At 66.1% G+C, this 27588-nt stretch overlaps 5 protein-coding genes across 5 annotated transcripts; all 5 read left to right on the top strand.

Annotated features, from left to right (window-relative positions):
- Positions 1–699: 699 nt before the first annotated feature.
- Positions 700–4250, top strand: YJEFN3 (YjeF N-terminal domain containing 3; the record flags this gene model as incomplete). Its single annotated transcript, XM_035569838.1, has 6 exons — positions 700–755; positions 1175–1283; positions 2551–2661; positions 2749–2862; positions 3323–3473; positions 4051–4250. Coding segments are annotated over 6 exons (741 nt in total), but the record flags the coding sequence as incomplete, so codon positions are not given.
- A 972-nt stretch (positions 4251–5222) lies between these two features.
- On the top strand, positions 5223–11916 carry CILP2 (cartilage intermediate layer protein 2). Its single transcript, XM_035569841.1, has 9 exons — positions 5223–5283; positions 6635–6733; positions 7210–7482; positions 7672–7854; positions 8413–8571; positions 8653–8913; positions 9052–9160; positions 9233–9390; positions 9524–11916. The coding sequence occupies exons 1-9, from the start codon at positions 5223–5225 to the stop codon at positions 11914–11916; spliced, it is 3696 nt and encodes a 1231-aa protein (XP_035425734.1).
- Positions 11917–18384: 6468 nt separating this feature from the next.
- Positions 18385–19816, top strand: LOC118259923 (uncharacterized). The gene is made up of 4 exons (XM_035569810.2): positions 18385–18787; positions 18957–19053; positions 19169–19238; positions 19319–19816. Exons 1-4 carry the CDS (start codon positions 18452–18454, stop codon positions 19467–19469), a joined length of 654 nt encoding a protein of 217 aa, XP_035425703.1. The 5' UTR covers positions 18385–18451; the 3' UTR covers positions 19470–19816.
- A 244-nt stretch (positions 19817–20060) lies between these two features.
- Positions 20061–22423, top strand: LOC118259945 (coiled-coil domain-containing protein 194-like). The gene is made up of 5 exons (XM_050715686.1): positions 20061–20390; positions 21269–21365; positions 21486–21618; positions 21706–21774; positions 21949–22423. Exons 1-5 carry the CDS (start codon positions 20061–20063, stop codon positions 21956–21958), a joined length of 639 nt encoding a protein of 212 aa, XP_050571643.1. The 3' UTR covers positions 21959–22423.
- A 2274-nt stretch (positions 22424–24697) lies between these two features.
- PLVAP (plasmalemma vesicle associated protein) lies at positions 24698–27189 on the top strand. The gene is made up of 6 exons (XM_035569836.2): positions 24698–25075; positions 25379–25469; positions 25698–26287; positions 26765–26876; positions 27006–27084; positions 27183–27189. Exons 1-6 carry the CDS (start codon positions 24698–24700, stop codon positions 27187–27189), a joined length of 1257 nt encoding a protein of 418 aa, XP_035425729.2.
- Positions 27190–27588: the final 399 nt, after the last annotated feature.

The raw sequence follows: 27588 nt of genomic DNA, 5'->3' as shown, positions 1-27588 counted from the left end.
CGTGTCCCCCCCCCCCAGTTTGCCCACAGGACCCTGCTGTGGGACTGGGGCCGGGCTGGGACTCACTAGAGGGCACCAAAGGATTGGGAACTGGGATGGGACGGGATGGGATGGGATGGGGTTGGACTGGATGGCCAGCACCTGGGGACCTGTGGGATCTGCCGGGGTATTCAGGGGGTGCGTGGGGGGGGGTCAGTGGGGTCAGCCAGCACATCAGGGGTCAATGGGATCTCTCAGGATGGCCCTGCAATGGGGTCTGTGGGGTCTGCTAGAACGGCCATGGCATGTCACATCTATGGGGTCTTGCAGAGGGTCCAGGGGATGTCATGGTACAGGATCTGCTGGGACGCGGGGTCTGTGGGGTCAGCCTGGGCTGCGTGAGGCCCCCCCTGCAGCCAGGTACCCCCCAGGACCCCGTCCCTGTCCCCCTCCAGCTCCCGGGGCCGGTAGCACCACACCAGTGTCCCCTCCCACGACCGGGACCGAGTGAGGTGTGCACCCCAAAATCGGGGCCCCGGGTCCCATTGCAGACCTGCTTACACCTGACACCTCTGGAACCCCGTGGTCCTGCAGCACCCATGGGTGCTGGCACCAGCACCGTGCCAGGGCTCCCCTGGGACCACAGTTTTTCATCCCAGAGCCTCGGGGAGCTGATGCTGGCTCCTCCCGGGGGGTCAGATTTCCCCGTCCTTCCCATAACAATCGCGGCGGTGGCATCCTGGAAGCGGCACATGTTGTTCCCATCCGCGGCGCAGGTGAGCCAACAGATGTGAGCAATTATTGTCCGATCCCGAGGCTCCCCGGCCCTGCCAGCTCCCGGGCTCGGCAGCGGGTGAACAACCGCAGCATTGTTCAGCTTTATGTAACAGCACGAGCCCGGCGAGCCTGGGGACGCTGCCAGGGCCGTGCCTCGCACGAAAGGCGGCCGCGACCCCACGCTGCGCCTCTGCCAGCGCTGCCTGCCCTGGAGTTGGGTGCACTGAGAGCCCAGGACTCTCTTTCCATGCTCACCTGGTCCCCAATTCCCCTCCAAGCCACGCGTGTCCCCTGCCCTGACCCGCTGGTGGGTGTCCCCAGGGGACGCCCGTGCCCCTGGGGATGGAGCGGGGTCCCCAGGGGCTCGGTGAGCGTCCCAGGGACGTCCCCGTCCTCACCGCTGCCCGATTCCCCGCAGCAAGGCAGAGGCAGAGGCCATCGAGAAGGAGCTGCTGGAGGATTACCGCTTCGGGCGGCAGCAGCTGATCGAGATCTGGGGACACGCCTGTGCCATGGCTGTGACCAAGGTGAGGGGGCTGCCGGGGCTGGGGACATCCCGCCGGGGACAGGGGCTTCACTGCCAGCTGCTCTGCTGGCCCTGTCCCGTCCCGTCCCATCCCATCCCATCCCACCCCAGGGAAGGTGCCTCCAAGGGAGGTGCTGAGCCCTTCCCATGGTGCTGGCACTGCTGGGCACCGCCTGCCCTCGCTGCGTGCAGGCAGGAGGGTGCTGGGGGGCAGCCGGGGGGGCTCCCCGTGCCCTGGCACTGCTCTTGCTGAGAGCCTGGATGCTCGAGCTGGGTGTGAGGAGGAGGAGAAGGCCGTGATGATCTGGGCAGTGGAGGTGCAGCACCAAGGGCAGCTTCGTGCCTCGCCGGGGCGGCGAGCTCCGCTGCCTGGCTCAGCTTTTCCATTTGAGGCGTCGGGGCCGCTCTCTGCCCTTCCCTTGTTTAAGGGCACAGACTTCGCCAGAGGAGCAGAAATATTTGGGTGTCGGAGCCTTGGCGCAGCCCGTGGTCAGCGGGGCTGGCCCGGCCCCACGCCTCTCCCCTGGGGCACCCACAGGTCGCAACATCCCCAGCTCCACCGCGAGCATCCTCCTTGCGGGGCTGAGCGTCCTCCTCCTCACGGGTACCACGAGGGGAGAGCATCCCCCGACGCCAGCTTGGGCATCCCCAGGGACCCCCAGCATCATCTCCTCCCTGGGCTCCCCCCAGCGCATCCCCAGGAGCCCCAAGGCAGCTGGAAGCGCGGTCGGGGCCACAGCCAAAGGCAGGGCCAGGGCTGGGCAAGTGGGGCTTTGTCCAGCACAGCAGCAGCTGCGAACTGGCCGTGCCGCTCGGGGCTCCGGTGTTTGGATTGAACCGGGAGCCAGGCTCGGCAAGCAGGAAAAAATCTGTCAATGGATAAACAGAGCCTCCCTGGGCAGGCTGCTGGTATGTGGAGCGCCGCCGCCTCCCAGCAGGCTGGCAGGGAGCCCTGTCCCACTTCGGGCACCATCCCCATCCCACCATGGGCACCATCCCCATCCCGTTGTGGGAATCATCTCTATCCGACCATGGCACCATCCCCATCCCACCACCTGCACCATCCCATTAAGGGAATCATCTTTCCAACCACGGCACCATCCCCATCCCACCACGGTCACCGTCCCCGTCCCACCACTTGCCTTTTTCCACCCAAGCCCTGCTCCCCCTTCCCCTGTTCCCTGCCACCTCCCCGGCACCGGGTGCCATCCCAGGGCCACCCCCGGGGACTGGATGCCACGGTGCCACCCTCCGCTCCTCTCGCCCAGGCCTTCCCGCTGCCGTCCCTCCCGCGGAAGCAGCCCACGGTGCTGGTGGTGTGCGGCCCGGCGCAGAACGGTGCCATCGGGCTGGTGTGCGCGCGGCACCTGCGGATCTTTGTAGGTATCTTCCTCCCCTCCTCCTCCTCCTCCTCCTCCTCCTCCCTGAGCGGTTGTGGGCCCCAACGCTGCCTCTCCACCACGCAGGACTACGAGCCCACCATCTTCTACCCCAAGCGCTCCCCGGACCCCCTGTACCGGGACTTCACCACGCAGTGCGAGAAGATGGACATCCCCTTCCTCTCCTACCTCCCCACCGAGGTGAGCCCCCAGCAGGAGCTGCCCCCGCTCGCTGCCTTACGTGCGTCACGTTATTAGCATTATTTTTATTGTTGCTATTTCCCCCCCTGGCTCTGCTGGGAGCCCGGGGATGCCATGAAAAACAGCGGGCGGCCGCCGCGCCCCGCCGCCGGCCCTGCCTCCCCGAGCCCCCGGCTCTGTTGTTGTTGGAAGCGCCGGCCTCCCTCGGAGGAATGTGACCTGAAATCGCTGTCCTGGCCGGGCTGCGCGCTGCGTTTCCAGCCCGTTGCATCCCCCTCCCTTTAGCTGGGGGGGGGATTTTTTTTTTTATTTTTATTTTTTTTGCACCAGTCGCTGCGCACATCCAGTGATGGAGGGGAAAGGGATGCCCCCGTTGGCACCATTCCTATGCTCCAGGGGTGGGTGGGGGGCTTGGGGGCCCCCTCAGCTGCCCATTGTCTGTCCCCCCCCCCCCCCCCAGGTGCAGCTGATCAACGACGCCTACAACGCCGTGGTGGATGCGGTGCTGGGCGCCGAGGCGGAGCTGGGTGAGGGGAGGGGGCCCTGCGCCAGCATCCTCGCCACCCTGAAGCACGTCCGCATCCCCATCGTCAGCCTGGACGTGCCCTCAGGTGCCTTGCGCTCGGGACGGGGTCCCCCCAGCCTGGGTTTGTCACCCTGCCCACCCCCGGTGTCACCCCCAGCGCGGGGACAGCCCCGGGGACCCCCCGCTGCCCCCGGCTTGGCAGCGTCCCCGCGGCTTGCCAGGAGCGAGGGCTGGCGGCGGCTCTCTGAGGATGCATTCAGGGCATCTCCAATAAATAACAAACTCCCCGAACTGAGACATGATGTAATTTGAAAACACCCGGGTGTCTGGTGGCCAGGCCTGGAATTGCCATCACACCCCCTCCACCCCCGCCTCTCCGCCGCAGCCGCTGCCGGAGGAGCAAACAGAAGCCCTCGACACAGCAGCCGGTGAATCCTCACCAAGAAAAACCCCGCACCGTGCCAGGGCTGCTCGCAGGGATGGTGCAGAGGCAGGATGAGGCCAGAGCCATGCAGGGCAGTGATGGTGCTGGGTGCTGGGGGGGCTCCGCATCCCCCAACCCCACATCTCTGCCGCCCCACGGCATCCTCCACCAGCGCGCAGGCTCTCTGTCCCCTCGGCCACCCCCTGACCCCCTCCCCGCATCCCTCTTGCCGTGACAGGGTGGGACGTGGAGGCCGGGAGCAGCAGCGGGATCAGCCCCGACGTCCTGGTGTCGCTGACGGCGCCCAAGCAGTGCGCCCGCCGCTTCCTGGGCCGCCAGCACTTCGTGGCCGGCCGCTTCGTGCCCTATGACATGCAGAAGAAGTTCGAGCTCAACCCGCCCGAGTACCCCGGCACAGAGTGCGTGGTGCCCCTGTGAGCCCCGGCAATAAAGCGCTGGCAGCTCCTCGCCGTGCTCAGTGTCTGCCTGGGGACGTGGGACGAGTGTCATTGGGTTCCCACGGAGGGCCGTGGGGTCCCTGGCGCAGCCGCGTTGTCCCCATGGTGTGGCACCGTGATGGGGAAGGACCCGGTCCCTGTCCCAGTCACCCCATTGTGCCAGGCTGAGCAACCCCAGGGTTTAATTAATGGGGAGGGCAGTGACGAGCCAGCACTGGGACTGTCCCCGTGTGTCCCAACAGCTGGGGGAGAGGGTGTCCTCGGCCCCAAAGTGGCACCGGGGACCTGGATCCCCAACAGTGCAGCTCCCAGTGCCGGGAACCCCGTGCCCTACAGCAGCCTGGGTTTTGGGGAGCACATCCTCAGGGATGGGGGCCAGCACGGCTGCGGGGCCAAACCACGGCTGGCCACATTTTGGGGGCAGCGCTGGGCTCCTCACTCAGCACCTCGCTGGATGGTTCCCTCCCGTGAGCAAGAGCCCGACGGGGCCACGGGTGCCGCGAGCTCTGCGCGGTCTCAGCTGGCTGGCGGGGCGCACACACGTGGCCCAGGTCACGGCGCGGGCGCCCACCGGCCGTGCCCAGGAGCGGCGGTGCCAGGGGAGCGTTGGCACCCCGGCGCCAACCGCATGAGCTCAGAGGAAGGGCTTTCTCGGCTTTTTCCCTTCCCTCCCAGCCGCATTCCCAAGTGCATCCAATTTTAGCAGCTTTGCAAAACAAGCCCTCGAGTTTACCGGGCTGGAGCGGCGAGTGGCAGCGCGCGGCCGGCTCGCGGGGAGGGCTCCTTCCCGCTTCCCTCTTGACACCGGGCCAGCCCCAGCGGAGCTGCCGGCCCCGAGTGCCAGGATCCGATTTCTGCTGTCTGCTGGCGCGAGGGGGAAAGCCCTCCTATATAGACCTGCGAGGCGGCCGCGCTCGCAGTCGCGAGCGGAGCAGCTGCGGCGTGGGCAGCCATGGGGGAGCTGCCGCTGGCTCTCCTGGCTCTCGCTGCCCTTCGCTGCGCCGGGGCACCAGGTAAGATTTCGGCATTTTTTAACGACATCTCAGGGACCCCTCCAGGAAAACTGCTCATCCCCATCGCCCTGCGGCATGGGGCTGGGGGCTGCCGGCAGCGCTGCGGGGCAGGACGGCAGTGCTGGGGATTGCCAGATGTTTGCTGGGGCCAGATGTTTGTGACAGCAGCTGGGGAATGTCCCTCCTGCATCTGCTTGGAGGATGCTCGGGGCCCCTCTGCCCCCACTCGGGAGCTTTGCCTTCCCCGGGGCTGTGACACCGGAGGGATGGGGACGTGCCCCGTGCTGTGTCCCCACCAGCACTGCCTGATCCAGTGCTGGTGGCCAAACCCATGTGGGAAATCCCATCTGGGATTGCTGTCAGCCCCCCAGCTCCTCCATGGGGTCCCCCAACCCTGCGTGGGTTCTGCAGGGTGCCAAGGACAGCATCTGTGCGAAGAAGCCGGGAACATCCCCGGTCCTGGGGGAAAATCCATCCACCTTGCAGGGCGCTGCAGGGTTCCCGCTGCCTGGCTGCTCCCTTCCACCCAGCTCTGCTGTGTCCCCCGGGGACAGGGACAGGGGTGGCATTGCTGCTGGCAGGGGGGGACGCTGTATGTTTGTAGGGTGCCCATGGGTACCCACTGCGTGCTCATGGGGTGCTCCGTGCTGCATGGCAGTGTCTGGGGGGCTCGGACACATCCTGCCCTGTATGATAGACACCCGTGGGACCCATCAGCTCACCACAAACCTCCCTGGGCTGCTCTGGGGACATCGGCTCTTCCGTCAGCTCCTTGCCCCACGGGCATCGCTGCACAGCCCTGGGCACCCCGCTTTCTCTCCGGGGATCATCCTTCTGTCCGTCCCACCACCGTGTGCTCATTGCACAGCTGAAACCCTGCTCACCACACCCGGGATCGGGGCAGGGCTGCCCCCAGAAAACCCCGGTGTCCTGGGGTGAACTTCCTGGGGGAGCTGGGGTGGGGGGGGACCATGGGCAGCAAGCCCCCCCCCCGCCCCCCCCCTGTTCCTGGCTGCTTCCATGCAGTACCTGCGATGCCCAGCTCAGCCTGCCCCGGGGGCTTTGCAGCCCAATTTCCTGCCGTGTCCCAGTTTGGTTGCTGGGGGCTGATCGTGCCGCAGCTCCTCACCCCCTGTGTCTCCCCCGGGGCAGCAGGGAGCTGGCAGGCAGCATTTGCAGGCAGGCAGCCTGTGCTCCGCCACCACCAAACCATGCCCTGAGCCCAGCACCTGCCCCGTACCCAGCCAGGGATGTCACTCGCAGCGTGACATCGGTGTCCAGGGCTTGGAGAGGGTCCTGGGGATGGGGTGGTGAGCCGGTGCCGGGGGCTTTCACCCTGTGCCTCCCCCAGAGTCCCTGGAGAACGACTCGGAGCCAGGCAAGAGCGGCACACCAGGGAAGCCCTGGAAAGCAGCCCCCAGCCTGGCGGACCTCGACCTGGACACGGCAGGTACGGCCACCCGGCCCTGCGGGGCTGTCCCCGAGCCCCCGCGGGACGCCACACCACTGGGGACCCACGGGACACGGTGCTGCTGGGGACACACAGCTGGAGCCGCACTGGGACACCTCTCCCTTGTAATCCAAAGGGGCTACATGGTGCGGTGTCCCCCAGTGCCAGCCTGCTAGATGACATCTTCCCCTGGGGACAGTGGGGACAGCGGGCTCCCATGGCAGTGTCCCCTGGGGCTCTCGCAGCAGGGATGTGATCTCCCCGTGCACCCCACGCTTCCCATGCCAGCACCCAGTGCTCTCAAGTCCGTGTGCTTTGGTCCACTTGTCCTCTGCCCTCGCAGCCCACCAGCTGTCCCCACAGAGCTGTCCCCAGGGTGCCCCTTCCCCAGCCCCGGTGGCACCTGGGGACACACCGGTGCTTTTAGGGGCAGAGGCTGCACCCCAGCCACGTGCTCACGGGCGGCTCTGTCCCAGGTGGAGGGGCCGAGTGGACGTCCTGGTTCAACATCGACCACCCTGGGGGGGACGGGGACTACGAGAGCCTGGAGGCCATTCGCTTCTACTACCGCGGGCGTGTGTGCGAGCGGCCCGTGGCCATCCAGGCCCGCACCACCGAGTGGGAGCTGCCCGAGGACGTGGGTGAAGTCGTGCACTTCAGCCCCAAGAAGGGCTTTCGGTGTGTCAACAAGGAGCAGCCGCAGGGCAAGACCTGCTCCAACTACCACATCCGCTTCCTCTGCCCGCTGGGTGAGTGCCCGTCCCCAGACCCCACTGGCACCTCTTGGGGGGGGGGGTCCGTGCCCGCTGTCCCCAGCTAGAGATGGCGAGGGACACCACCCTGGGGGAAATAATAACGATGGAGCTGGGCACGGGTTTGTCCCACGGTGGTGGGTTCCCAAGAGCCTCCCCCTTCACCTACCACCTCTGCCCTCCCAGAGCATATCTACTGGTCGCACTGGTCCTCCTGGAGCCCCTGCTCACGGAGCGCCTGCGGCAGCAGCGGCACCCAGACCCGCCAGCGCCGCTGCGTCAACGCGCAGGTGGTGGCTGCGCTGAAGGAGCTCAAGTGCAAGGGCAAGGCGGTGGAGCGGCGGGCGTGCAGCGCTGGCCCCTGCCCAGGTAGGGACCCCCCCGCGCCCTCTGGCTCCCACCTGCAGCCTCCCCACCCTGTTCCTAAAGAGACGCAGAGGAGACGGCGGCGGAGCCAAGCGCCGGCCCTTCCCCGGCCGCAGGAATGTCGGCGCTGGGCTGCGGTCTCCCGTGCTGGCTTTGCTGGCGAAGGTTTTTGCGCTTCGCTGTGCTTGCCGGCCGGCTCCGGCTCAGCTCCGAGCCCCCGCGCGGGGGCACGGGCTGTCCCGTGGGGCCGCAGCCGTGCAGCGGCTGCCCCCGCGCCAACGCGGCAGCTCCCTGGGCGATGTGCCCCCGCCTGCACATCGTCAGCTTAATTGCAATAACAGAAGCTGCGCTTGTAAAAATAGCTTGGCAGGGGGGGTGCAGGGCCGAGCCGGGGGCTGGATGGGGCATGAGCGGCTGGATGGAGACTTGTGGGGTGGGGATCCCATTGTGCCTGTGTCCCCTGTCCTGTGTGCTACAGCTCTGCAGCGTTATCCCCTGCATCATGCACCCTCCTGGGTGGGGGAGCGCGGTGCCCGATGCCCACCCGGCATCTCCCTGCAGAGCCGACATGGACGGAGTGGGGCGCGTGGGGGCCCTGCTCCCGCAGCTGCGGCAGCACCGGGACACGCGTCCGCCGCCGGAGCTGCAAGAATGCCAAGAAGCTGCTGTGCGCCGGGCGCCCCGCCGAGGTGCAGAAGTGCCCCCCCTCGCCCTGCCCAGGTACCTGTCCTTGGAGACACGGGGGCGCTGACCCCACTGGTGGCGGTGGCCCCGGGGTCTCAGCGCCGTGCCATCCCGCAGCCTGCCCTGAGCACACCCTGCAGGGCACCGTCGTCTCCGCCACCGGCGCAGCGCTGCCCGGTGCCCGCATCTACCTGGAAGGCCGCCCGCCGGTGCTGGTGGCCCGCAGTGACAAGCGTGGCAGCTTCCACGTGGCTGGGGTGTGTGAGGGCACCGCCGCCAACGTCAGCGCCCACCGTGACGGCTTCGTCCCGGGACTGGCACCCATCACCTCCAACGGCTCCGGCGTGTCGGTGGCACACGTGACGCTGCAGAAGCTGGGTGAGCACCACGGCACGGGGGGCTGCACCGTGTGCTCCTCGGGGTCCTGTACCCCAGTGGGTGCATAATGGAGGGGGTGTAAGGAGCGGGGAGGGGGTCACCACAGCTGGCTGCACCCTCTGGTCCCTTCTCCTGCAGAGAAGCCCTACATGGTGCTGCACCCCAAGCCGAAGGTGCGGGTGGCCGGGCAGGAGGTGACCTTCTGCTGCAAAGCCTCGGGCACCCCCATGCCTAAGAAGTACTACTGGTGAGTGGGTGTGGGCAGGGGGACAGGGGTCCACCCACCGTGTCCCTGCTCACCATGTCCCTGTCCCTGCAGGTACCACAACGGGACGCTGCTGGACAGGAAGGTGCACAAGTACGGCAGCCGCCTGGAGCTGCGGGCGCTGGTGCCGGCGCAGGCTGGCACCTACCACTGCAAGGCCAGCACCGAGGCGGGCGCCATCAGGTCGGCACCGGCGCAGCTCACCGTGCTGGGTGAGTGGGGACGGGGTCTTTGTGGGGAGGGTGGCGGTGCTGGAGCATTGCACCATCCCTGGGAGAGTGGGATGGGCATTTTTAGTGGCATCTCCATGGGATGGGGGTCCCTAAACCTGTCTGTCTCCCCCAGCCCAGGGCCAGCAGAGCTGCAACCCAAAGCCGGAGCCCAGCCTCATCGAGCTGCCCGCTGAGTGCCAGCAGGACGCCAAGGGCTCCCGGTACTACGACGTGGGGCACTGCCCGCCGGCACCGTGTGCCGGCAGCCCGGCTGATGGGAAGCAGTGCGGGGCGGGCGCGCGGCGCTGCTGCGGTGTGCGGCGCATGGAGGTGCGGGAGATCCATTGCGGCGGCTCTGTCCTGCCCATCAAGGTGGTGGCCAAGTGCGGCTGCGGGCCCTGTGCCCAGCCCCGCGTCCTGGTGCAGGGACGGGTGATGGCAGCCGACACCGGCGAGCCCCTGCGCTTCGGGCAGATCTTCCTGGGGAGGAAGAAGATCGGCTTCACTGGCTACCAGGGCTCCTTCACCATCGAGGTGCCGCCGGACACGCAGCGCCTGGTGGCCCGCTTCGTGGACCGGCAGCAACGCTTCGTGGACGCCATCAAGGTCCTGCCCTTCAACAGCCGGGGCGGTGCGGTCTACCAGGAGGTCAAGATGATGCGGAAGAAGGAGCCAGTGGAGCTGGATGCCGGCCGGACCAACGCCATCCCTCTGGGTGAGGTGAGCGGCCAGGAGCCTGTTGGGGAGCTCGTCATTCCCGCCGGCGCCTTCCTCCGTCCCTCCGGGGAGGTTTTCAGCGGCACCGTCAAAGCCAGCGTCACCTTCCTGGACCCCAGGGATATCGCCACTGCCGGCGCCGCCTCCAGCGACCTGAGCTTCGCCAACGCTGAGGGGGAGATCGTCCCCCTGCGGACCTATGGCATGTTTGCCGTGGACTTTCGGGAAGGGGATTCGGGCGAGGCGCTGCAGACAGGGCCAGTGGAGGTGCGGATGGACGCGGGGCAGATCTGGATGCCGGAGCACCTGAAGAAGATGAAGCTGTGGTCCTTGAACCCCGAGACCGGCTTGTGGGAGGAGGAGGGCGTCTTCCGCCCGGCCAAGGAGAGGCGCGGGAAGAGGGAGGAGAGGACCTTCCTCGTGGGGAACATGGAGATCCGCGAGCGGCGCCTCTTCAACCTGGACGTGCCAGAGGACCGCCGCTGCTTCGTCAAGGTCAGGGCTTACAGCAACGAGAAGTTCAACCCCTACGAGCAGCTGGAGGGGGTGGTCATCAGCCTCATCAACCTGGAGCCCCAGCCCGGCTTCCCCGCCAACCCGCGGGCCTGGGGCCGCTTCGACAGCGTGGTCACTGGCCCCAACGGCGCCTGCCTGCCCGCCTTCTGTGATGCCCGGCGCCCCGACGCCTACTCGGCGTATCTGACCGCCACGCTGGGCGGCGAGGAGCTGGAGGCCGTGGCCTCCAGCCCCAGGCTCAACCCCAGCACCGTGGGGGTGTCCCAGCCCTACCTGAACAAGCTGGGCTACCGCCGGCTGGACCACGATGACCCCAGCTTCAAGAAGACGGCCTTCCAGATCAACGTGGCCAAGCCCGACCCCAACAACATCGACGAGACCAACGGCCCCGTCTACCCCTACCGCAGCCTCAGGGAGTGCGAGGAGGCACCGGTGAGCGCCAACCACTTCCGATTCTACCGCGTGGAGGTGGACAAGTACGAGTACAACGTGGTGCCCTTCAAGGAGAGCGACCTGACCTCCTGGACCGGCGACTACCTGGCGTGGTGGCCCAACCCGCAGGAGTTCAGGGCGTGCTTCATCAAGGTGCGGATCGAGGGGCCGCAGGAGTACATGGTGCGGTCCCGCAACGTGGGGGGCAGCCACCCCCGCACCCGGGGGCAGCTCTACGGGCTGCGTGACACCCGCAGCGTGCGGGACGCCCTGCTGGAGAACAGCTCGGGAGCCTGCGTGGAGTTCAAGTGCAGCGGGATGCTCTACGACCAGAGCCTGGTGGACCGCACCTTGGTCTCCATCATCCCCCAGGGCAGCTGCCGCCGCACGGCCGTCAACAGCCTCCTGAGGGACTACCTGGCCCGGCACCCGCCGGTGGCCGACACCGACAACACGGCCGCCTTCACCATGATGGCGCCGGTTGACCCGCTGGGGCACAACTACGGCATCTACACGGTGACGGACCAGAACCCGCGCCTGGCCAAGGAGATCGCCATCGGCCGCTGCTTTGACGGCACCTCGGATGGCTTCTCAAGGGAGATGAAGTCGGACGCGGGCACCGCTGTCACCTTCACCTGCCAGGAGCGGCCGGCGGGGCGCGAGAGCTTCTTCCAGCGCCTGCTCACTTCGCCGGCCGAGGCACTGGATGAGATCCGGCGTGAGATGGGGACTGGCGAGATGCGCCGGGCCCCCCCCGAGGTGCTGGACTTTGCCTCCGGCGTGCGAGCCCTGAGCCCCACGCCGACCCGCCGGACCCCCAGCAGCCGGCGGAGGATGGGCCGGACCCGGGCGCAGCAGTGAGCGCCGTGGCGTCCCCGCGCCCCCCGCCAGCCCTCCACTCTCCCCCTCGCTTTTACTCGCGCTCATTTATAACGACCGATGGGGGGGGGGGAGGGATAGGGGGGACGCGGAGGTGTAAAGGGACAAAGGGACACGTCTGGTGGGGACTGTGCTGTGTCCCCCCACCCTGACCAAGGGACACTTTTTCCAAGGGGGAGGCACCCCCGTGTCTGAGGCCAGCTCCCCCCCCCCCCCCGGGTGCTGTCCCCTGCCCTCACCCCCAGCCCCGTGCGGGGCAGCTCGTGGTGCTCACCCCTGGCCCCGGCTGCAGGATGCGGCCCCTCGGGGGTTATTTAAAAATAAAGTGAAAAAATGCGGGGGGGGGGGGGGGGAATGCAAACAGGGGAGAGGGCTCATTGGGGAAGGGGTACCGCGTACCGGGGATTGGTGACTGGTTGGCACCTGGGGGTCCTCCTGCCACCACGGGGGCCGGGGGAAGTCTTGGTTCCTGGCTAGATGCAGCAGCCCTTTGGGGCAGGATAACGAAATATGGGGTTTCTTTTTGGGGAAAAAAGCAAGGGTTTGGATTAAAAGCCCTTTTCTCCCTCCCACACCAGGTGGTAGAGGCTTGGGGGCAGGCAGCATGCTGGGGACCCCGGGCTCAGACCCCGCAGCTTCCACCCAAGCTCAGCACAGAGCCTGCCTGGGCCTGATCCTGCACTCGACAAACCGGGATCCTTTGCCCTCAGGGTGTGCATTTTGCCCCAAATTCCTTTTCCCCAGGCAAAACCAAAGCCCCTTCTTCCAACCCCCCCCCCCCCTTCCTTGCCGCCAGCCCCCGCGGGCAGAGCTGGGGCTGCTCAGCGCACGGTGGAGGGGGGGAGGAGATGACGGCAGGATGCGGCCCCGGGCACGCCAACAATTTGTACATTATTTATTATGAAATATACGGTTGTGTTTACACCCACGTGGCTGCTGGGTTTCTCTGGGCTTCCAAGAACTTGGCAACAAGGTTGGGGGACACGGGGACGTTCCCAAACCCCCCCCCCCCCCCTTGACGTACCCGGGATGGGGTGGGGGATTTTTTTGGGGGGGGTGGGGGGGTCCCATCCCATCGCTGTGCTCCACGCAGGGCTGGCCCCCGTACCCCCTCCCACCACCCCGCACGGTAGCACTGTCCCGGCAGCTCCTGTTTGCCTTGGGCCCGGTTCAGGCAGCTGGCGGTCGTGCAGCGGCATGGGGCAGGGGGGGGGCCCCATCCAGCCCCGCAGCTGGGGGACGTGGCAGCCGGGGGGGCCCCATCCCGCCCCGCGGCCCCCAGCACATGGGGATGAGCCCAGCTCCATTAAGCGAGGCGGGAGCTGGGGGTCTGACTGTCCATCCAACATGGGGGGGTCCTGTATGTTGCGGGGGGGGGGGGGGGGGGGGGGGGGGGGCGGCTCGTGCACGTGGACCCCGCGCTGGGCTGAGGTCCCGTACCCCCCCCCTCCCAGCCCGGCGGATGCTGTAATGGAACAGGCTCCGTGTCCAGGTCCAAAACATCCCCTCCTGCTCGCAGGACGATGTTTCCCTTTTAAAACACGGTTTGGCCAAATCCAGGCATTTTTTCGCCCTTATACTGGATGCTGCCGCTGGCGAGATCAAAGGGGACGGGGCAGCCGGTGGGGGCGGGGGGGGGACGAGGGGCGTTCGCCAAAACCACTCCTGGGTGCTGCGGCAGCCAAAACCCGTCCCTCTCCTCCTCCTGCCTGGAAAGAAAAATGGTGAGGATGGACGCAACGGGTGGAGGGTGCTGCTGTGGGGGGGGGCACCTGGCCCCCGCTCCACGTGCCCCCAGAAAGCCAGCTGCGGGTCCCTGTCCCCATTCCTGGGGGAGGCTCAGAGCCCTGACCCCATCACAGGGGGACATCGGTGGGTGCTCCCCCAAGAGCATCGCTGGTGGCAGTGTCCCGGGGGGGGGGGGGGGGGGGGGGGGGGGGGGGGGGGGGGCAGGATTTTTTTTCCACCGTCTGCTCATCTTGGTCGGAGGCAGCTGCTAAGGCAGGGCAGATGGAAGCAGCTCCTGCCGTTATTTCGGGCATCGAGGGAAAAAATGGGGTGAAAAATGGCAAAAATTAATGCACACAAAAAGAATGGATGGCTCCCCCAGCTCCCATTCTCCACCAGCAGCTTTGAACCCCCCCCAGAAAGCCTCAGGGAGATGTGTCCCATCCTGTCCCCCCTCCACAAGGAGCAGGGCTGGAGGGGGGGTCCCAAATTCTCCCATCCCTCCTTTCCCCACGCCAGCCACCCCACGGAGCACCCCGACGTCCCTACGCTGCCCCGCTCCCACCCTGGGGTGCTGGGGTCCAGGAGATGGGGGCAAGGGGGTGGCCAGGGCGGGACGGGTGCGGGAGGTCCGTGCTGGGTGTCCGGCCCAGCCCCACATTCCCGAGGGCTGGAAACCTGCCCGGGGTCAGGGGTTGGGCTGGGGGCTGCAGCCAAATCCTCCTACTGCGCCCCCCTCTCCGTGGGGCTGGAGGGTGCGGGACCCTCTGATGCCCCCAGCCCCAGGGACCTGGCAGCTTCCTGGCTGGATCCGCACCCCACCCGCATTGTGCAGCCCTGAGCTCACCCCAAAGAGCATCATCGGGGACCAAAATAACCCCCCCGCCCTGCCCCCCAGAGGTGTCTGGCTTCCAGGAGGTGCTGGGTTTGCAGAAACCCAGGGGGTGCTGGGCGCTGCCGGGCCCTGGTGCTGGAGGGGGGATTCCCTGGGGACCCCGCGCTGCACCCACAGATGGAGCAGGAGGGGGTTACACAATGAAACGGCTTTGGGGTCAAAACCCCAAAGGTCAAAACCCTCAAAGGGCAAAACCCTAAAGATCAAAACCCCAAAGGTCAAAACCCCAAAGGTCAAACCCCAAAGGTCACCCCCCCCCCCAGGCGCAGGTGCAGCGCTGTCCCTGGGTGTGGGACGCCGGCACAGCGAGCGCCCCAGCCCCGTGCAGGATGTGTCCCCGCGGTGCTCAGCCGGGCTCAGCTGCTTCTCTTTACCTCCAAACCCCGTCCAAGCTGGAGCTGCAAAGTGGGGAAGGGAAAAAGAGGAGGGGGAGCAAGCGGGGAGAACGGCGGCTGACCGCTCGTGGGGCGCACGGGCACGTCCTTAGGTGTCACCGATCCCCGCAACAGGGACGGGGATGCTGTTTGCCCCCCCCCCGGATGGGTGCAGCCCCCCCAGATCTCCATGGGGGTGTCTCCGCAAGCGCTGCTGCTCCCCGCGAGCACGTCCCGGCGCTGGCCGAGAACAAAGGCTGCTCTGAGCACCGGCCACGAGCTGGAAAGCTACTTGGGAAGCAGCTCTCGCTCGCTTTCCTTTTTTTTTTTTTTTTTTTTTTTTTTTCCCCTGCCTTTTAAATAATGGAAAATATAATGACAGTGCCTAAATTAAAATAATAAAAGAAACCAGCCGAAAAGCCAACCCAAAATAGGAGAGAAACCCACGTTTCAGGCTGAAAGGGAACACGCACAGGCAAGGGATGAAAGGGAAAAGCAGACGTGTGCACGCTGTGCTCGGCCCCGCTCCGAAGCCGCCCCTCACTCCTCCCCGAGTGCGGGCAGCCCCCCCCCGGGGCCCCCCTGTTATTTTGCAGCTGTGTCCCCGTGCACCCCATCCCCACCGGCTCCTCTCTTTGCATCACGCTCAGCACCCTCAGGGGACGGATCCTGCCCGGGGAGAGAGAGGGGCACAGAGGCTTCTCCTGCCCCCGATGCGTCCCCGGGGGGGGGCAGCGGGGGACACGGGAGGTGCCAGCTCCCCATCCCTGCTGCCATGGCGGGGCCGGGTCCAGCTGCCGAATTCCTGGCCGTCTGGCCAAGAGGCACTCGCTCCGCTCCTGCCGCTCCCTCCGGACAAGTGGAGGAGGAAAACAAACGGTGCTTGCACTTGGATGGGGTGTGTGGGGGGGTGTCCCCGTGCCCCCCTCCCCAGCTGGGGACATGGAGGGCTCTTGCCATCCTTCCCCCATGGAAGGGGTCATTCAAAGCCAGGATTTGGGGGAAAATAGCGGGAATTGGTGAGACAGGTGGAGAGGGGATGCCCACAGCGGGGACCCCGCCACAGGTGCGAGGTGAGACCCCAATTTCTGCCTTGGTCCCGAGGTGAACCCGGCACGGCCCCAGGAGGCAGCGCCTCACGGCACGCATTCCTCTCCCAGTTGCTTTTTAGATATATTTGAAGAGTTACATCTCAATATCTCACTGTTCAAAGCGAGGTGGTTCTGGAAAAAACATCCATTCCCGTTTTTCAAGCTATTTTTGAAACCTTTGGCCTTTGTTCATCCTCAGGATCCAGACCATAAATAATAATAACAACATACTTAAACCCTTTATGATGACAGCTCACCGAATCTGCCAGAGCATTTTAATTCTCCAGATGTCGAAAATCTGACTCAAAACTCGAAGTTTGGTAAATATTTTGTGTGTTTTTCATTTCACAGCCACTGTTTTGTTGGTTTTTTTTTTATCACATGAACCAGCGGAAGAAAGACACAAACTGGAGCGGCTATTTCTGGAGCTGGTTGGAGAAAAGGTGAGCTGGGGGGCCGCTGTCTCCCATCTCCTGCATCCCCCATTCCCCCGTCCTGCATCCCACATCCCACAGCCCATACGCCGCATCTCGCATCCCGTATCCTATGTCCCACACCCCATATCCTATATCCCACATCCCATATCCTGCATCCTTTATCCCATATCCCCTATCCTACATCCCACAGCCACTATCCCACATCCCACATCCCACATCCTGTGTCCCTTATCCCATACCCATAGATCCCACATCCCATATCCACCACTCCATATCCACATCCCATATCCAGCATCCTCCACCCCTTCTCCCATATCCAAAGATCCCATATCCCCATATTGCACACCTCCCATCCCAGGTCCTGCAGCCTACATCCTGTATCCATCTGCTGTGTATCCCGTACCCAAGCACCGCATCCCGTACCCCACAACCACCTCCCACAACCCGTACCCCGTATCCACCTCCCTCATCCCGTGCCCCATACCCGCTCCCAGCCCCACAAGGCCACAGGGAGGTTCCCGTTCCCTCCCCTTCACCCCCACCCACCCCAATTCTTCGGGGTGCTTCGAGGGAGCAAAACACCAGCCGCTATTGACTTTGGTCAGGGGACGTTTCCCTTCTTTCCACTGCATTCCGAAAAACGTCAGCAGGAAAAAGAAAAAATTAAAAAAAAATAAAAAAATAAAAAGCAGGCTTTTAGCACAAGTCCTGGAAAAAGCGAGTTTCGGGTTTCGCCACCACAGAAGCAAACAGGGCGCGTGGCCGCCCTGCCGAAGGCGAGCCAGCGCATGCGGTGGCTGGACTGCGATGCTCTCCTCCTCCCGGGACGGGGGAGCCTCCTCCTCGCTTCGCCAGCTCCCCCCCGCCTCCGGCCCCCCCGCAGCCCTCCTGAACGGCAGCCGAGGGCCTTTTTTTTGGACGGGGACGTCCCGTGAAAGGTTGGCGCGGAGCTGCCCTCCGCCCCGCGTGCCGGCGGGGACGTCACGGGTCGGATCCTGACCCCGACGCGCATCCCTGTGCTGGGCGGTTTGGGGTGGGGCGGGCGGGGGGGGCGTTGTGGGGGCACCATGGAGGCTGCAGCCCCCTGTGTTGGGACCCCCAGAGCTGGGGACACCTCCAAGCCCCAGGTACCCCATAACCAGCCTCTGCCCACACTCCAGCAGTTCACATACCCGGTTACTTTATGCCCTGGGTACCCCATATCCCGGGTACCCCATACCCTGGCTACTCCATATTGGGGGGTACCCCATAATGGAGGTACCCCATACCCCCATTTCCCTATACCCCAGGCACCCTGTACCCCGAGTGCCTCGTACCCCGAGTACTTCATACCCCAAGTTTCTCCACACCCCAGGTGCCCCACAATCTCGTTACCCCACACCCCTAATTCTCCTACTTCCATTTGTCCATGTCCCAGGCACCCTATACTCTGTGTACCCCACACTTCAGTCCCTCCATATACCAGGTGCCCCATATTTCAAGTACACCACACCCCAGTTTCTCCATACCCCACAGTCTGGGTATCCTGTACCCCAGTTACTCCATCTCCATGCACCCCATACCCCAAGTGCCCCATACCTCAGTTTTTCCAGACCCCAGGGACCCCCAACCCAAATACCCCACATTGTTTCTCCATACCCCGTCCCCCACTTGCCCTGGGGGATTCCCTGCCCTGTAGCCCCGGTCCCGCTCACAGAGAGCACCGGGCTCCCCGCACACCCACAGCCCCCCCAGATCTGCCCCCAACCCTAGGACATGGGACTGGGACATGGGGGGGGGGGTGTGTGTGTGTCCTTGCAGCCCCCATATCCATGGGAAGGCCACCGACCGGCCACCCCGCGCATCCCTCCCACGTGCCCTTCCATGTGCTGCGCTTGCAAAACCCGCAGGATTTCCTGGAAAGTCCCGTTATTGGAGAAACGAAACTAGGGCCTGAAGGTCCCTCCCAGCGCGCTCGGGTGGGCGCTGGCAGTGCAGCGCGGCGCGGGCAGGATGGAGGGCTGCTGCCTGCGCTGCTGCCTCTGGCACAGGCAGTCCTGGAGGATGTGCGTGGCCCTGGCCATCGGGGTGGCCGTGGTGGTCCTGGTGACAGCCCTCCCCTCCTTGCAGAAGCCGCCGGGGGGCTCGGAGGGGCTGGAGCAGCTGGGGACGGCGCAGCGGGAGCTGCAGGCGCAGGTGGCCGCGCTGGGGCAGGCGCTGGCCGTCACCAACCGGTCCCTCGCCGAGGCGCTGGCTGTCACCTACAGGTCCCTCACCGAGGCGCTGGCCGTCACCACCAGGTCCCTCGCCGAGATGCGGGGGCAGTGGGAGAGCTGCAGAAACGAGCTGGTAGGTGGCGGGGTAAGGGGTGGGGGTGGGGGTGGGGGTGGTATCCCTTACTGGGACCCCCCCCCCGGCCCAGGGGTGCGTGGTTTGCTTTGCGCTGCTCCCAGCCTGGGGAGGGGAAGAGCTGGTGCCTGAGGCTGTGTCCCCTGTCCCTCTCTGTCCGTGCACTCAGGACGCGCTGAAGAGCACCGTCTCGGAGCTGAGACAGCATTTAGCCCAGCTGCAGCACCACAGGGACGAGCAGGAGGCCAGCGTGGTGCAGCTGCAAGGTGAGCAGCGGGGGCACCCCTGTCCCTGCCCCCTGCGACACCTTGGTTCCTGCCCCCCCTCCCCCCCCCCAGCCACCCTGCTCCCTGACCCCCACACGCTGTCACCCCCCTTTAGAGGACAACAGGGAGCTCAAGGAGAGGCTGGAACGGCAACAGCATCAGCTGAAGGAGGCGCAGACGAGCAGGTGAGACCCCCGCTCCCCCCGCTCCCCCCGTGGCGGCCCCGGTCCCGTGCGCTGTCACCAACTCTCGCTGTCCCCCCCAGGAGCAACCTCCAGTCGCAGATCTGGAACGCACTGTCGGAGATCCAGTCCATACGGAGCTGGCATTCGAGTGGGACCAGCGTGACGTTCCCTGGCGTGGCCGTGCCCCTCGTCCTCCTGGCTCTGCTCTTCGCAGGGACGCTGCTGCTTTGAGCACGGAGCTGGGAGAATATGGACCTGGCTTGTCGCCATCCCCTTCTGCCCCCATGGGGCAAGGAGGGACGGTTCCCATCCTGCTGGGATGGGGCTGGTGCTGGCAGCTCACGCAGTGCCTGGGTTGGGAGCTCCCACCATGAGGACGTCGCGTGGGGACATCCTGGGGGGACGTTCTGCAAAATGCTGGCCCCTGTGCTATGGCCAGGGCGAGACGGGGATGGGGCAAAGGCAGGGGACAGAGACGTGGCACTGCCCCGGGGCTGCCTTTAAGCAAGGGGTTCGCAGGTACTGCGCAGTTAGGTGGGTTTGAACCATTTTCCAATAAAACTGCATGAAAACCCAAAGTGTTTTGTCGCTCCAGCATCAGGACAGCCCCCCCGGCATGGCTTGGGTTTGTCCCGGCCGATTTTACCCACGGCCGGGGCCGAGCATCCTCCCACGCGCTGCACAAACCAAGCCTGCTATGGGCTGTGACCTGCAAGAAACCACAGCCCAAAGCGGCGCTGGGCGAGAAAACCCACAGGCAGCACCCAGAGCAACCCGGGCACACCCCGGGCAGCCACGAGCGTCCCCGTCCCCCTCCCCGGCATGGACCCCGCGGTGCCCAAAGCCACGCTGAAGGTGCTGGGGCTGTGCGTGGCGCTGCTGGTGCTGGTGGCGGCGGTGACAGTCTCGGTGGCCGTGCTGCTGTGGCGCTCGGAGGTTCTGGGGATGCTGCGGGGCTGCCGGGAGCGGGCGGCCAACGAGAGCCGGGTGCTGGAGCTGCGCCTGGCCGAGCTGGAGCAGGATCGTGCCCGGCTGCAGCGCGCCGCGGCCGAGAGCGCGCGGGCAGAGGATGCTCGGCGCCGGGAGCTGGCCCAAGCACGCGAGGAGGGCGAGAAGCTCAATTCCAGCTTGGCGTCCTGCCGGGAGCGGGCGGTAGGTACTGCGGGGATGGGGACAGAGGGGTTCCCGGCCCCCTCAGACCCCGCTATGGGGCTGCATGCATGTGGGGAGAGCAACGCTGCCCAGAAAGTCTGGGGAGGTGGCTCCTGGGGCGGCGCAATGGCCAAGACCGTGTCAATGCTCCATCTCTGGGGGGACTGGGGGCAGGCTCGTGGAAAATCCCAGCAGCAGTTGGGGTGTGGAAAGCCCCCCTCCAGTTCCTTGTGCCTGGCTGGGGGACGGCTATTCTTAGCAGCGCCCAAACCGAGGCACTCCACACGTATAATTAACCCATCCCAAAGCAGCCGCGGAGGCTGGAGGCCGGTGCGGAGCTGCCTCTCCTCTTCTCTCCTCTCCTCCAAGGTATTTTTAGCTGTGGACCCAGCTGGGAAAGGGCCTGGCCCCAGCGCTGCGGCCACGGCCGGAGGAAGAGCGGGGCCCACCTCCCCTCCGCCATCCGGCCGAACAATGGCCTGGAGGGGCTGGAAAAGTGCTCCGGCATCCCGGGGCTGGCGCCGGCCGTGGGGACCCGGCTGGGGCGAGCTCATGGAGAGCGGGAGCCCCCAGCCCCCACGAGGCACCCATAGGGGCTGAGCAGGTTGGGGCTCCTGCTGTGCCCCCCATGCATCCTCACCAAGTCTGGGCTCAGGCTGTCCTTTTGGTCCAGGGGAAGAGTTTTTTTTTTTTCCCCAAAACCACATCCCTACCTCTTGGAGAAACCTTCCCAGCGTGACAAGGGGGCCATAAAGTCACCAGGAGCACGGGGGTTGCTCTGGGGACACCGGTGAGGACAGGCAGCCCTCCGGCAGCAGTTGAGGAGCTGGGACGATGCTGCCCCCCCGTTCCCACGCCGCGGTGTCCCCTCTCCCCAGGCCAGGCTGGAGGCCAACGCGACGGCGCTGCGGGACGAGGCGCTGGCGCTGCGGCGCGAGCGGGCTGAGCTGGCCCGCAGGAACGCGGCTCTGCAAGGTGCGTCCGTCTGTCCGTCCCCTGGGACCCCAGCCTGGGCTGGTGACTCAGCCATGCACGCCCTGGGGGCGATGCCCTGGCCGGGTGGCTCAGGTTTTGGGGTGCCCCTTCGCCCCGCAGAGGAGCTGGCAAAGGGCGCAGAGCAGGCGAAGGGGCTGCGGCAGCGGCTGGAGGAGGCGGAGGAGCAGCGGCGAGCGCTGCGGGCACGCGGGGAGAAGTGTGAGGCTCGGCAGAAAGAGCTCGAGAAAACCCTGTGAGGGTCCCATCCCTTTGCTGTGTCCCCCTCTGGGTTCCCCCCAGGGATGCGGTGTCCCCTAACACGGCTCTGCTCTGCCCGCAGGAGGGACTACGCGGCCGAGGCGGAGGTGCTGCGACGGCGGCGGATGGGGTCCCGCACGGCCAGGCGCAGGTGCCCCCCTTCCCGGTACATTTTGTGGGGGCTGCCCTCCTGCTTTGGAGGGTCGGGGGCTGGACACCTTGGGGAGGGGGCTTCTCCAGCACAACCATTTGTGGGCGCAGCTCTGCACATGCTACCTTTGTCACTGGTGTCCCCACTCACTCGTGGCTGTCCCCTCTCTTGCAGGAAGGGCTGAAGCCCCGCAGCATCCTTCCTGCCCCCCCTTTTACCAGCACACCGACCGCACTTGGGTACGGCACCGCCACCGCGCCAGCACGGCTGCGGCCCCCCCTGCACCCACCTGGGCTCAGCCGAAGCGGGGTGCTGGGGGTGCCGGGGCCGAGCCCATCATTCCCAGTCCCACAGCGCCCCTTAGCACTGGGACCCAGCAGCAGCTCAGCCCTGCTGCGCCGGGCAGCATCGGAGCGGAGCCGTCGCAGCAAGACCACCGGCGCTGCCCTCGCCCGCGTCCCACCGCATCGCGGGCACCCAGGGACCGGGCTCGGGCAGTTTCGGGTGCTGGAAGCCTTTGCTGGCCACCACCTGCTTGTCGCAGCTGATTTATTGGAACAGGTTCATGTCCTGAGGTTATCCAAAAGGATTTATTAATCGTTAACTCTATTTATCCGTGGATTAAACAGAAGTGGTGGTCAAGCACCTGCTATGGTTAACCTGCAGCCAACCCCCCTCCTGCTTACTACACACCTAAGGATTAAGCCAGCTTCACGTGTACAAAATAATGCTAAAGCTTGACGTGTATAAAATATTCCTCAAGCTTGGTCCATAAACATGCCATACGTACAGAGACGTCGCTTACCTCGCTGCAAGCACCAGACGCGGGGTCAGGGCTCTCGGCCTCGAGCACCAGCCCTGCGCAGGGGGATTTGGCACAGCGGGGGGGCTCCGCACACCCCAGTGCCTGCAGACACCCCTAGCATGAAGCCGTTGACCTGCAGCCAAAGCATGGCACGGCTTTGGGGTGTGCGCAAGTCAGGCAACTCCAATTAGGCCTGCTAATCAGCAGCACCCCATGTGTGGGCGGCAGGAGGCAGAGGGAGGGTGCCCGGCATCCCCGGGCACCCCCAAGGGGGCTGGCAGGGGCTGCGGGGCCGAGCTGGAGGGGGTGGGAGGGTGGGGGGACAGGGACGAGCAGCTGCTGCCGTTTCGCAGCCACTTCCCAGCTCCTTTGATCTTCTCTAAAGACGGTTTCCAGGAAAGTTGCCGATTTTCCTGCCGCTGCCACAGCGATATCCTGTGCAGAGGGCAGGGCGGCTGTGAGAGGCCGAGCGCAGGCATCCGGCCCCCCCCCCCCGCCAAGCCCGGAGGGGGGGAATCGCCCCCAGCGACCCCCATGGTGGGCAGCCAGGCGAGGCTGAGACAAAGGGGGGGGGCTGCAATAGGATCCCAAACCCAGCGGTCCCCAAGCGCGGTCCCACACCCAACGGTTCGGGATGGGCAGGACCCGTTCCCATGGCCCGACCTCGATGCAGCGCCAGCCCTTGGCACAGGAAGGATTAATTATAGACGGGCGGCTAATTGGAAAATGGGACAAAGAGGCAGGGTGTGCACATGGCAGGGGGACTGAGCCGCCCGGGGATGCCCCATGGGGATGCCCAGGCCCCCCAGTGGATTCAGGGAGCCCTCGGGAACCACGAGCATCCCATCGGCAAAGGCAGCGCCGCGCCAGGGTCCAGAGCCAGCAGCGGGGTCAGGGGCCAGCGGAGCCCAGACAGCGTCCCCACGGCGGGGCCGGGTGCCGGGGGGAGCGGAGGGGGTGACTCACCGTTATTTGCAGCTCAGGAAGGAAACGCGGTAGCTGAGAATGGATTTGGGACCGACACCGTCCCCAGCACCGCAGACACTCGCGGGCCCCAGGGAGCGTGGCGCAGCGAGAAGGCAGGAAACAGCGAGCGGCTCAGCCGCGGCGGGGTCAGCGCCAGCACCTCAGCACCCCCCCTGCTGAGCCCCCCCCCCGCCCCTGTTCCGGGCATCCTGCGGCGCCGGCTGGGGAAGGGCACCGCGGAGCGGGGACGGGGACGCACGCGGTGGTTGGGATCTGAACGTGGCCCCGTTCAGCCCAGAGCCGGGATCTGGTCCCGCAGCCCGGCTGTGGTCACTGGTGGAGATGCTCCGTGCCCCAGCCTGTCCCCAAGCTGGACTTCGTGTCCCCTCCGGGCTCACCGCTCTGCCCAGGGGACCCCAAACCTGCAGCGGGACAGGGGAGGTGGCTGCAGACCCTCACCCCCATGGCACAGGATGGCAAAGCCCCTGAGGGCCCATCCTGCACGTGCTTGGCATCCTCAGCAGCTCTGCGGATCGGTGCTGACGCAGGCAACGGGGTCGAGGCCACCTTCAATGCTCTCCGTGGGCCAGGGCACCCATCCTGGCCTCTGGGCTCCCAGCACCGTCCCTCAGCATCCCTCAGCCGGCCGCATCCTTCCCCCCACTGGCTGGAGCACCGGTCCCTGCGTGCTGCAGCTCCCGGCAGCGACATGAGCACCGGCGGGGGGGGTTCCTCCTCCATCCCCCCCTGGCTGCACCCACCCTCACCCATTCCCCACCCCAGCACCCTCCGGTGCCCGCGGCCGTCGCCGCACGGAGCCGATTTCCTCGCGTGCGGGGTGAGGCTGGGGAGTGGGTCCCAGGGGAGAGCCGATCCCCAGCATCGGCACCGGGGGGGGGGTGTGTGGGGGGGGGGAGCGGCTGCGCTTTGCCCCCCGTCTGTCAGCAGCCGGGAACAATAGCCCTCCTGCAAACAGAAGCTGCACTGTGATAACCCGGCAAGTCTGAGGCATCCGGAGAGGCAGGAAGGAGCCCAGCAGAAGGAAATATTAAATAGAGCAATATAAACACGGCCCGGGGAGCAAGCTCCACCCCGGCGCGGCCCCATTGAAAGGGGCTGCCGTGGGGTGGGGTGAGCAGAGCAAGGGGGAGCATGGAGAAGAGCAGCTACGCCATGGCCAAGTTCGGCTTGGAGGCCAAGGAGGCGATGCCCAAGCGGGACTGCGGCTTCTACATGAAGTACGTCTTCCTCTTCACGTCCCTCATCCAGTTCCTCATCATCCTGGGGCTGGTGCTCTTCATGGTGTACGGCAACGCGCACGCGGGCACCGACACGCACCTCCGGCTGCTGGAGGAGCAGATGCAGGACCGCTACAACAAGATCATCACCCTCAGCGGGAGGAACGCCAACCTGACCCGCACCCTCAACAACACCCTGAAGGAGAAGCAGGGGCTGCAGGGCACGCTGCAGAAGGTGCAGCGCGAGCTGGACAAGTGCAACAGCAGCCAGCTCCCCAACGCCACCCCCAAGGTGAGAGCCGGGATGGGGGGGGGGGAAAGACCCCATTTAACCCCCCCCCCCCCCCCCCAAAGGGATGGATGAGGGGATGCGGGGTGGGGGCAGACCCTGCTGATGATGCTGATGTGTCCCGTCCCCCCCAAGCCCTGGAAGCGCCCATCAATGGGATTCCCACCTCCTTGGCCCTGCCGGATGAGGCCCCCGGGGTCACCGCTGCCGAAGTGGGGTGGTGCCGAGGGGGGGGGGGGGGGGGGGGAGGGAGGGGGGGGAGGTGTCCTACAAACTGCGCTGACCCCCTCCCCTTCCTGCCCCCAGCTGCAGGAAATGATGAGGATTATGATCTACCAGAAGATGATGCTGGAGGATTACCACATGACCATCAACCTCATCAATGCCAACTGCAGCGGTAAGGGGGCCCCCACCCACCCGCCCCCACCCTCAGCATCCCCCCCCTCCCCCCCCCAGCCCTCCGGGGAATCCCCAGCACCCCCGGGGCACCCCCCCCGAAGCACACCTCTCCCCCGGGGCTGGGCAGGGACATCACCCCGCGATGCCACGTGGGGTGGGAGAGGGTGCGGGCGGCGGCGGGGCACCGTGCACCCCCCAACCCTCTGCCCCCCCCCACCCCGCGCAGCCGAAAAGGCGCAGCTGCGGAGCCAGCTGGACAAGACGGCCCTGGCGAGGAAGGAGCTGGAGGACAACTGCGCCAAGGCGAGCACGGCGCTGGCCAAGGCCAGCCAGGAGCGCGAGGGCTGCCAGCAGGAGCTGCTCAGCACCCAGACCCTGTGCGACTCCACCAAGTCCCACCTGGAGCTGCTGAAGCGCGAGTGCAGCATTCTGCGCCCGGACATCAGCATCTCCCTCCAGCGCATCAGGGAGACGATAAGCCCCTACGGCTGCAGCTCCGCGCACGAGGAGCTCAGGAGGCTGACGCAGCGCACCGAGGGGCTCTTCCTCCAGCAGCAGGAGCGCGACACCATGTACAGGGAGAAGAGCGCCTGCGACGTGAACCTGCTGCAGTGCCGCTTCAACTGCTCCCGGGAGAAGCAGGAGCTGGAGAAGCGGCTGCAGGAGGCCGACAAGCAGCTGAAGGGCAGCCAGGAGGAGAAGAAGAAGCTGCTGGCGGAGAAGGAGCAGCTCAGCAAGGAGGTGGGGGAGAAGAGCAAAGCCGCCGTGCAAGCCAACTACTTGAAGCAGCGGCTCAGCATCTGCGAGGGCTCCAAGGTGAGGGGGCAGCTGGGGCACGGGGGCAGCCCCGGGTGTCTTCCACGGCCACTTCGGGAGAGTGCGAGGCTGGGCACGCACAGCCTTCTTTTGCGCAGGCACTTTTCAGCCTTGCATTTTTACCCCTGTGTATTCGGACCCGCACTTTCGCCCGTGCACTTTTGCACAGCCACTTCTGCATGTGCATTTTATTTTCAGCCTGGCATTTTTACCCCTACATTTTCAGACCTGCCCTTTTGCCCGTGTACTTTTGCCCACGCTTTTCAGCCTTGCATTTTTACCCAAGTTTTCGGACCTGCGCTTTTGCCCGGTCCCGCGGCGCACTCCGGGCAGGGACAAGCCGCGGTGCCACCCTTGGACCCTGCTCCCCAGAGGTGCCGCGAGCACTCGGTGGCCGTGCCGAGCCCGGCACCGGTCCCGTGGCGTGGGGCAGGGCCCTGAGAGCCAGCACCGACGCGCCCACCCTGCCCTCTGCAGCTGGACACCTTCGACATCACGGGCTCGTGGGTGCCGGGGACCCTGGGGGGCAGCGTGCGGCCGGGGCCCTTCGCCAGCCCCAGCTCCTACGCAGATCCTCTGAGGAACCTGGGCATCTTCGGCAGCGCGGGTGAGTCCGTCCCCAACCCCAACAGCCCCCCGTCACCCCAGGGGGCATCGCCCCCTGCTATGAGGGTCCCCCGCCAGCCCAGCTCAGGCCCCGCTGCTCTCGCCCCACCAGGCAAAAACAGCATGGAGGAGATGCAGCGGTTGGTGCAGAAGATGATGGAGCAGTACATGGCCACGCTGAAGAACCCCAGGTGAGGGGGGGGTGGGCATGGGATGACCCCCCCCCACCCCAGGGCCGGGGAGCACAGGGGGCTGAGAGCACGGGGGCCTGATCCTGCTCTCCCTGCAGCGGCTAGCGGCTGAGCAGCGCAGGGTGAGCCGCAGCGAGGGGCTCGAGGACAGGAGCAGGACAAGCCTGGAGCGGCATTTCCCACAGCACCGATGGAAAACTCCAACCGGGAGCGAGCGGGGACCGGGGCCGCATCCCCCTTCTCCCCTTCCCCACCCTCCCCAAGCCCCCACCTCCCCGCACGCTCGGCTCACACGTGCGTGCACGCGGCGCGGTCGGCAGCTGGAAATACAGGCAGCGCTCAGCACCGCTCAGCACCGCCACGGCTCGCCATGCGTGTACTGCGATGCCCAAGGGGGGGGGAGAGCTGGAAGGGGGGCACAAAGGCCAGGGCCGGAGGGGGGGGAGTGGGGGGGGGGTGGGGGAAGCGGGAACATCCCGTCCCCGCTGCAGATGGGCAGCCTGG

This window comes from Cygnus atratus, chromosome 26 (genome assembly GCF_013377495.2).
Source record: "Cygnus atratus isolate AKBS03 ecotype Queensland, Australia chromosome 26, CAtr_DNAZoo_HiC_assembly, whole genome shotgun sequence".
NCBI classification, from domain to species: Eukaryota; Metazoa; Chordata; class Aves; order Anseriformes; family Anatidae; genus Cygnus; species Cygnus atratus.
The sequence above is the reverse complement of the archived record's forward strand: the minus strand, read 5'-3'. Positions and strand labels throughout refer to the sequence as shown.

Coding starts and splice junctions, on each gene's coding strand:
- PLVAP (XM_035569836.2), top strand. CDS start 24,698: ATGGAGAAGAGCAGCTACGCCATGGCCAAGTTCGGCTTGGAGGCCAAG. Junction 25,470..25,697: donor CATCAATGCCAACTGCAGCG/GTAAGGGGGCCC, acceptor CACCCCGCGCAG/CCGAAAAGGCGCAGCTGCGG. Junction 26,877..27,005: donor AGATCCTCTGAGGAACCTGG/GCATCTTCGGCA, acceptor TCGCCCCACCAG/GCAAAAACAGCATGGAGGAG.
- CILP2 (XM_035569841.1), top strand. CDS start 5,223: ATGGGGGAGCTGCCGCTGGCTCTCCTGGCTCTCGCTGCCCTTCGCTGC. Junction 6,734..7,209: donor CCTCGACCTGGACACGGCAG/GTACGGCCACCC, acceptor GCTCTGTCCCAG/GTGGAGGGGCCGAGTGGACG. Junction 9,391..9,523: donor GGCGCAGCTCACCGTGCTGG/GTGAGTGGGGAC, acceptor TGTCTCCCCCAG/CCCAGGGCCAGCAGAGCTGC.
- LOC118259923 (XM_035569810.2), top strand. CDS start 18,452: ATGGAGGGCTGCTGCCTGCGCTGCTGCCTCTGGCACAGGCAGTCCTGG. Junction 19,054..19,168: donor CAGCGTGGTGCAGCTGCAAG/GTGAGCAGCGGG, acceptor ACCCCCCTTTAG/AGGACAACAGGGAGCTCAAG. Junction 19,239..19,318: donor AAGGAGGCGCAGACGAGCAG/GTGAGACCCCCG, acceptor TGTCCCCCCCAG/GAGCAACCTCCAGTCGCAGA.
- LOC118259945 (XM_050715686.1), top strand. CDS start 20,061: ATGGACCCCGCGGTGCCCAAAGCCACGCTGAAGGTGCTGGGGCTGTGC. Junction 20,391..21,268: donor CGTCCTGCCGGGAGCGGGCG/GTAGGTACTGCG, acceptor CCCTCTCCCCAG/GCCAGGCTGGAGGCCAACGC. Junction 21,619..21,705: donor AAAGAGCTCGAGAAAACCCT/GTGAGGGTCCCA, acceptor CTCTGCCCGCAG/GAGGGACTACGCGGCCGAGG.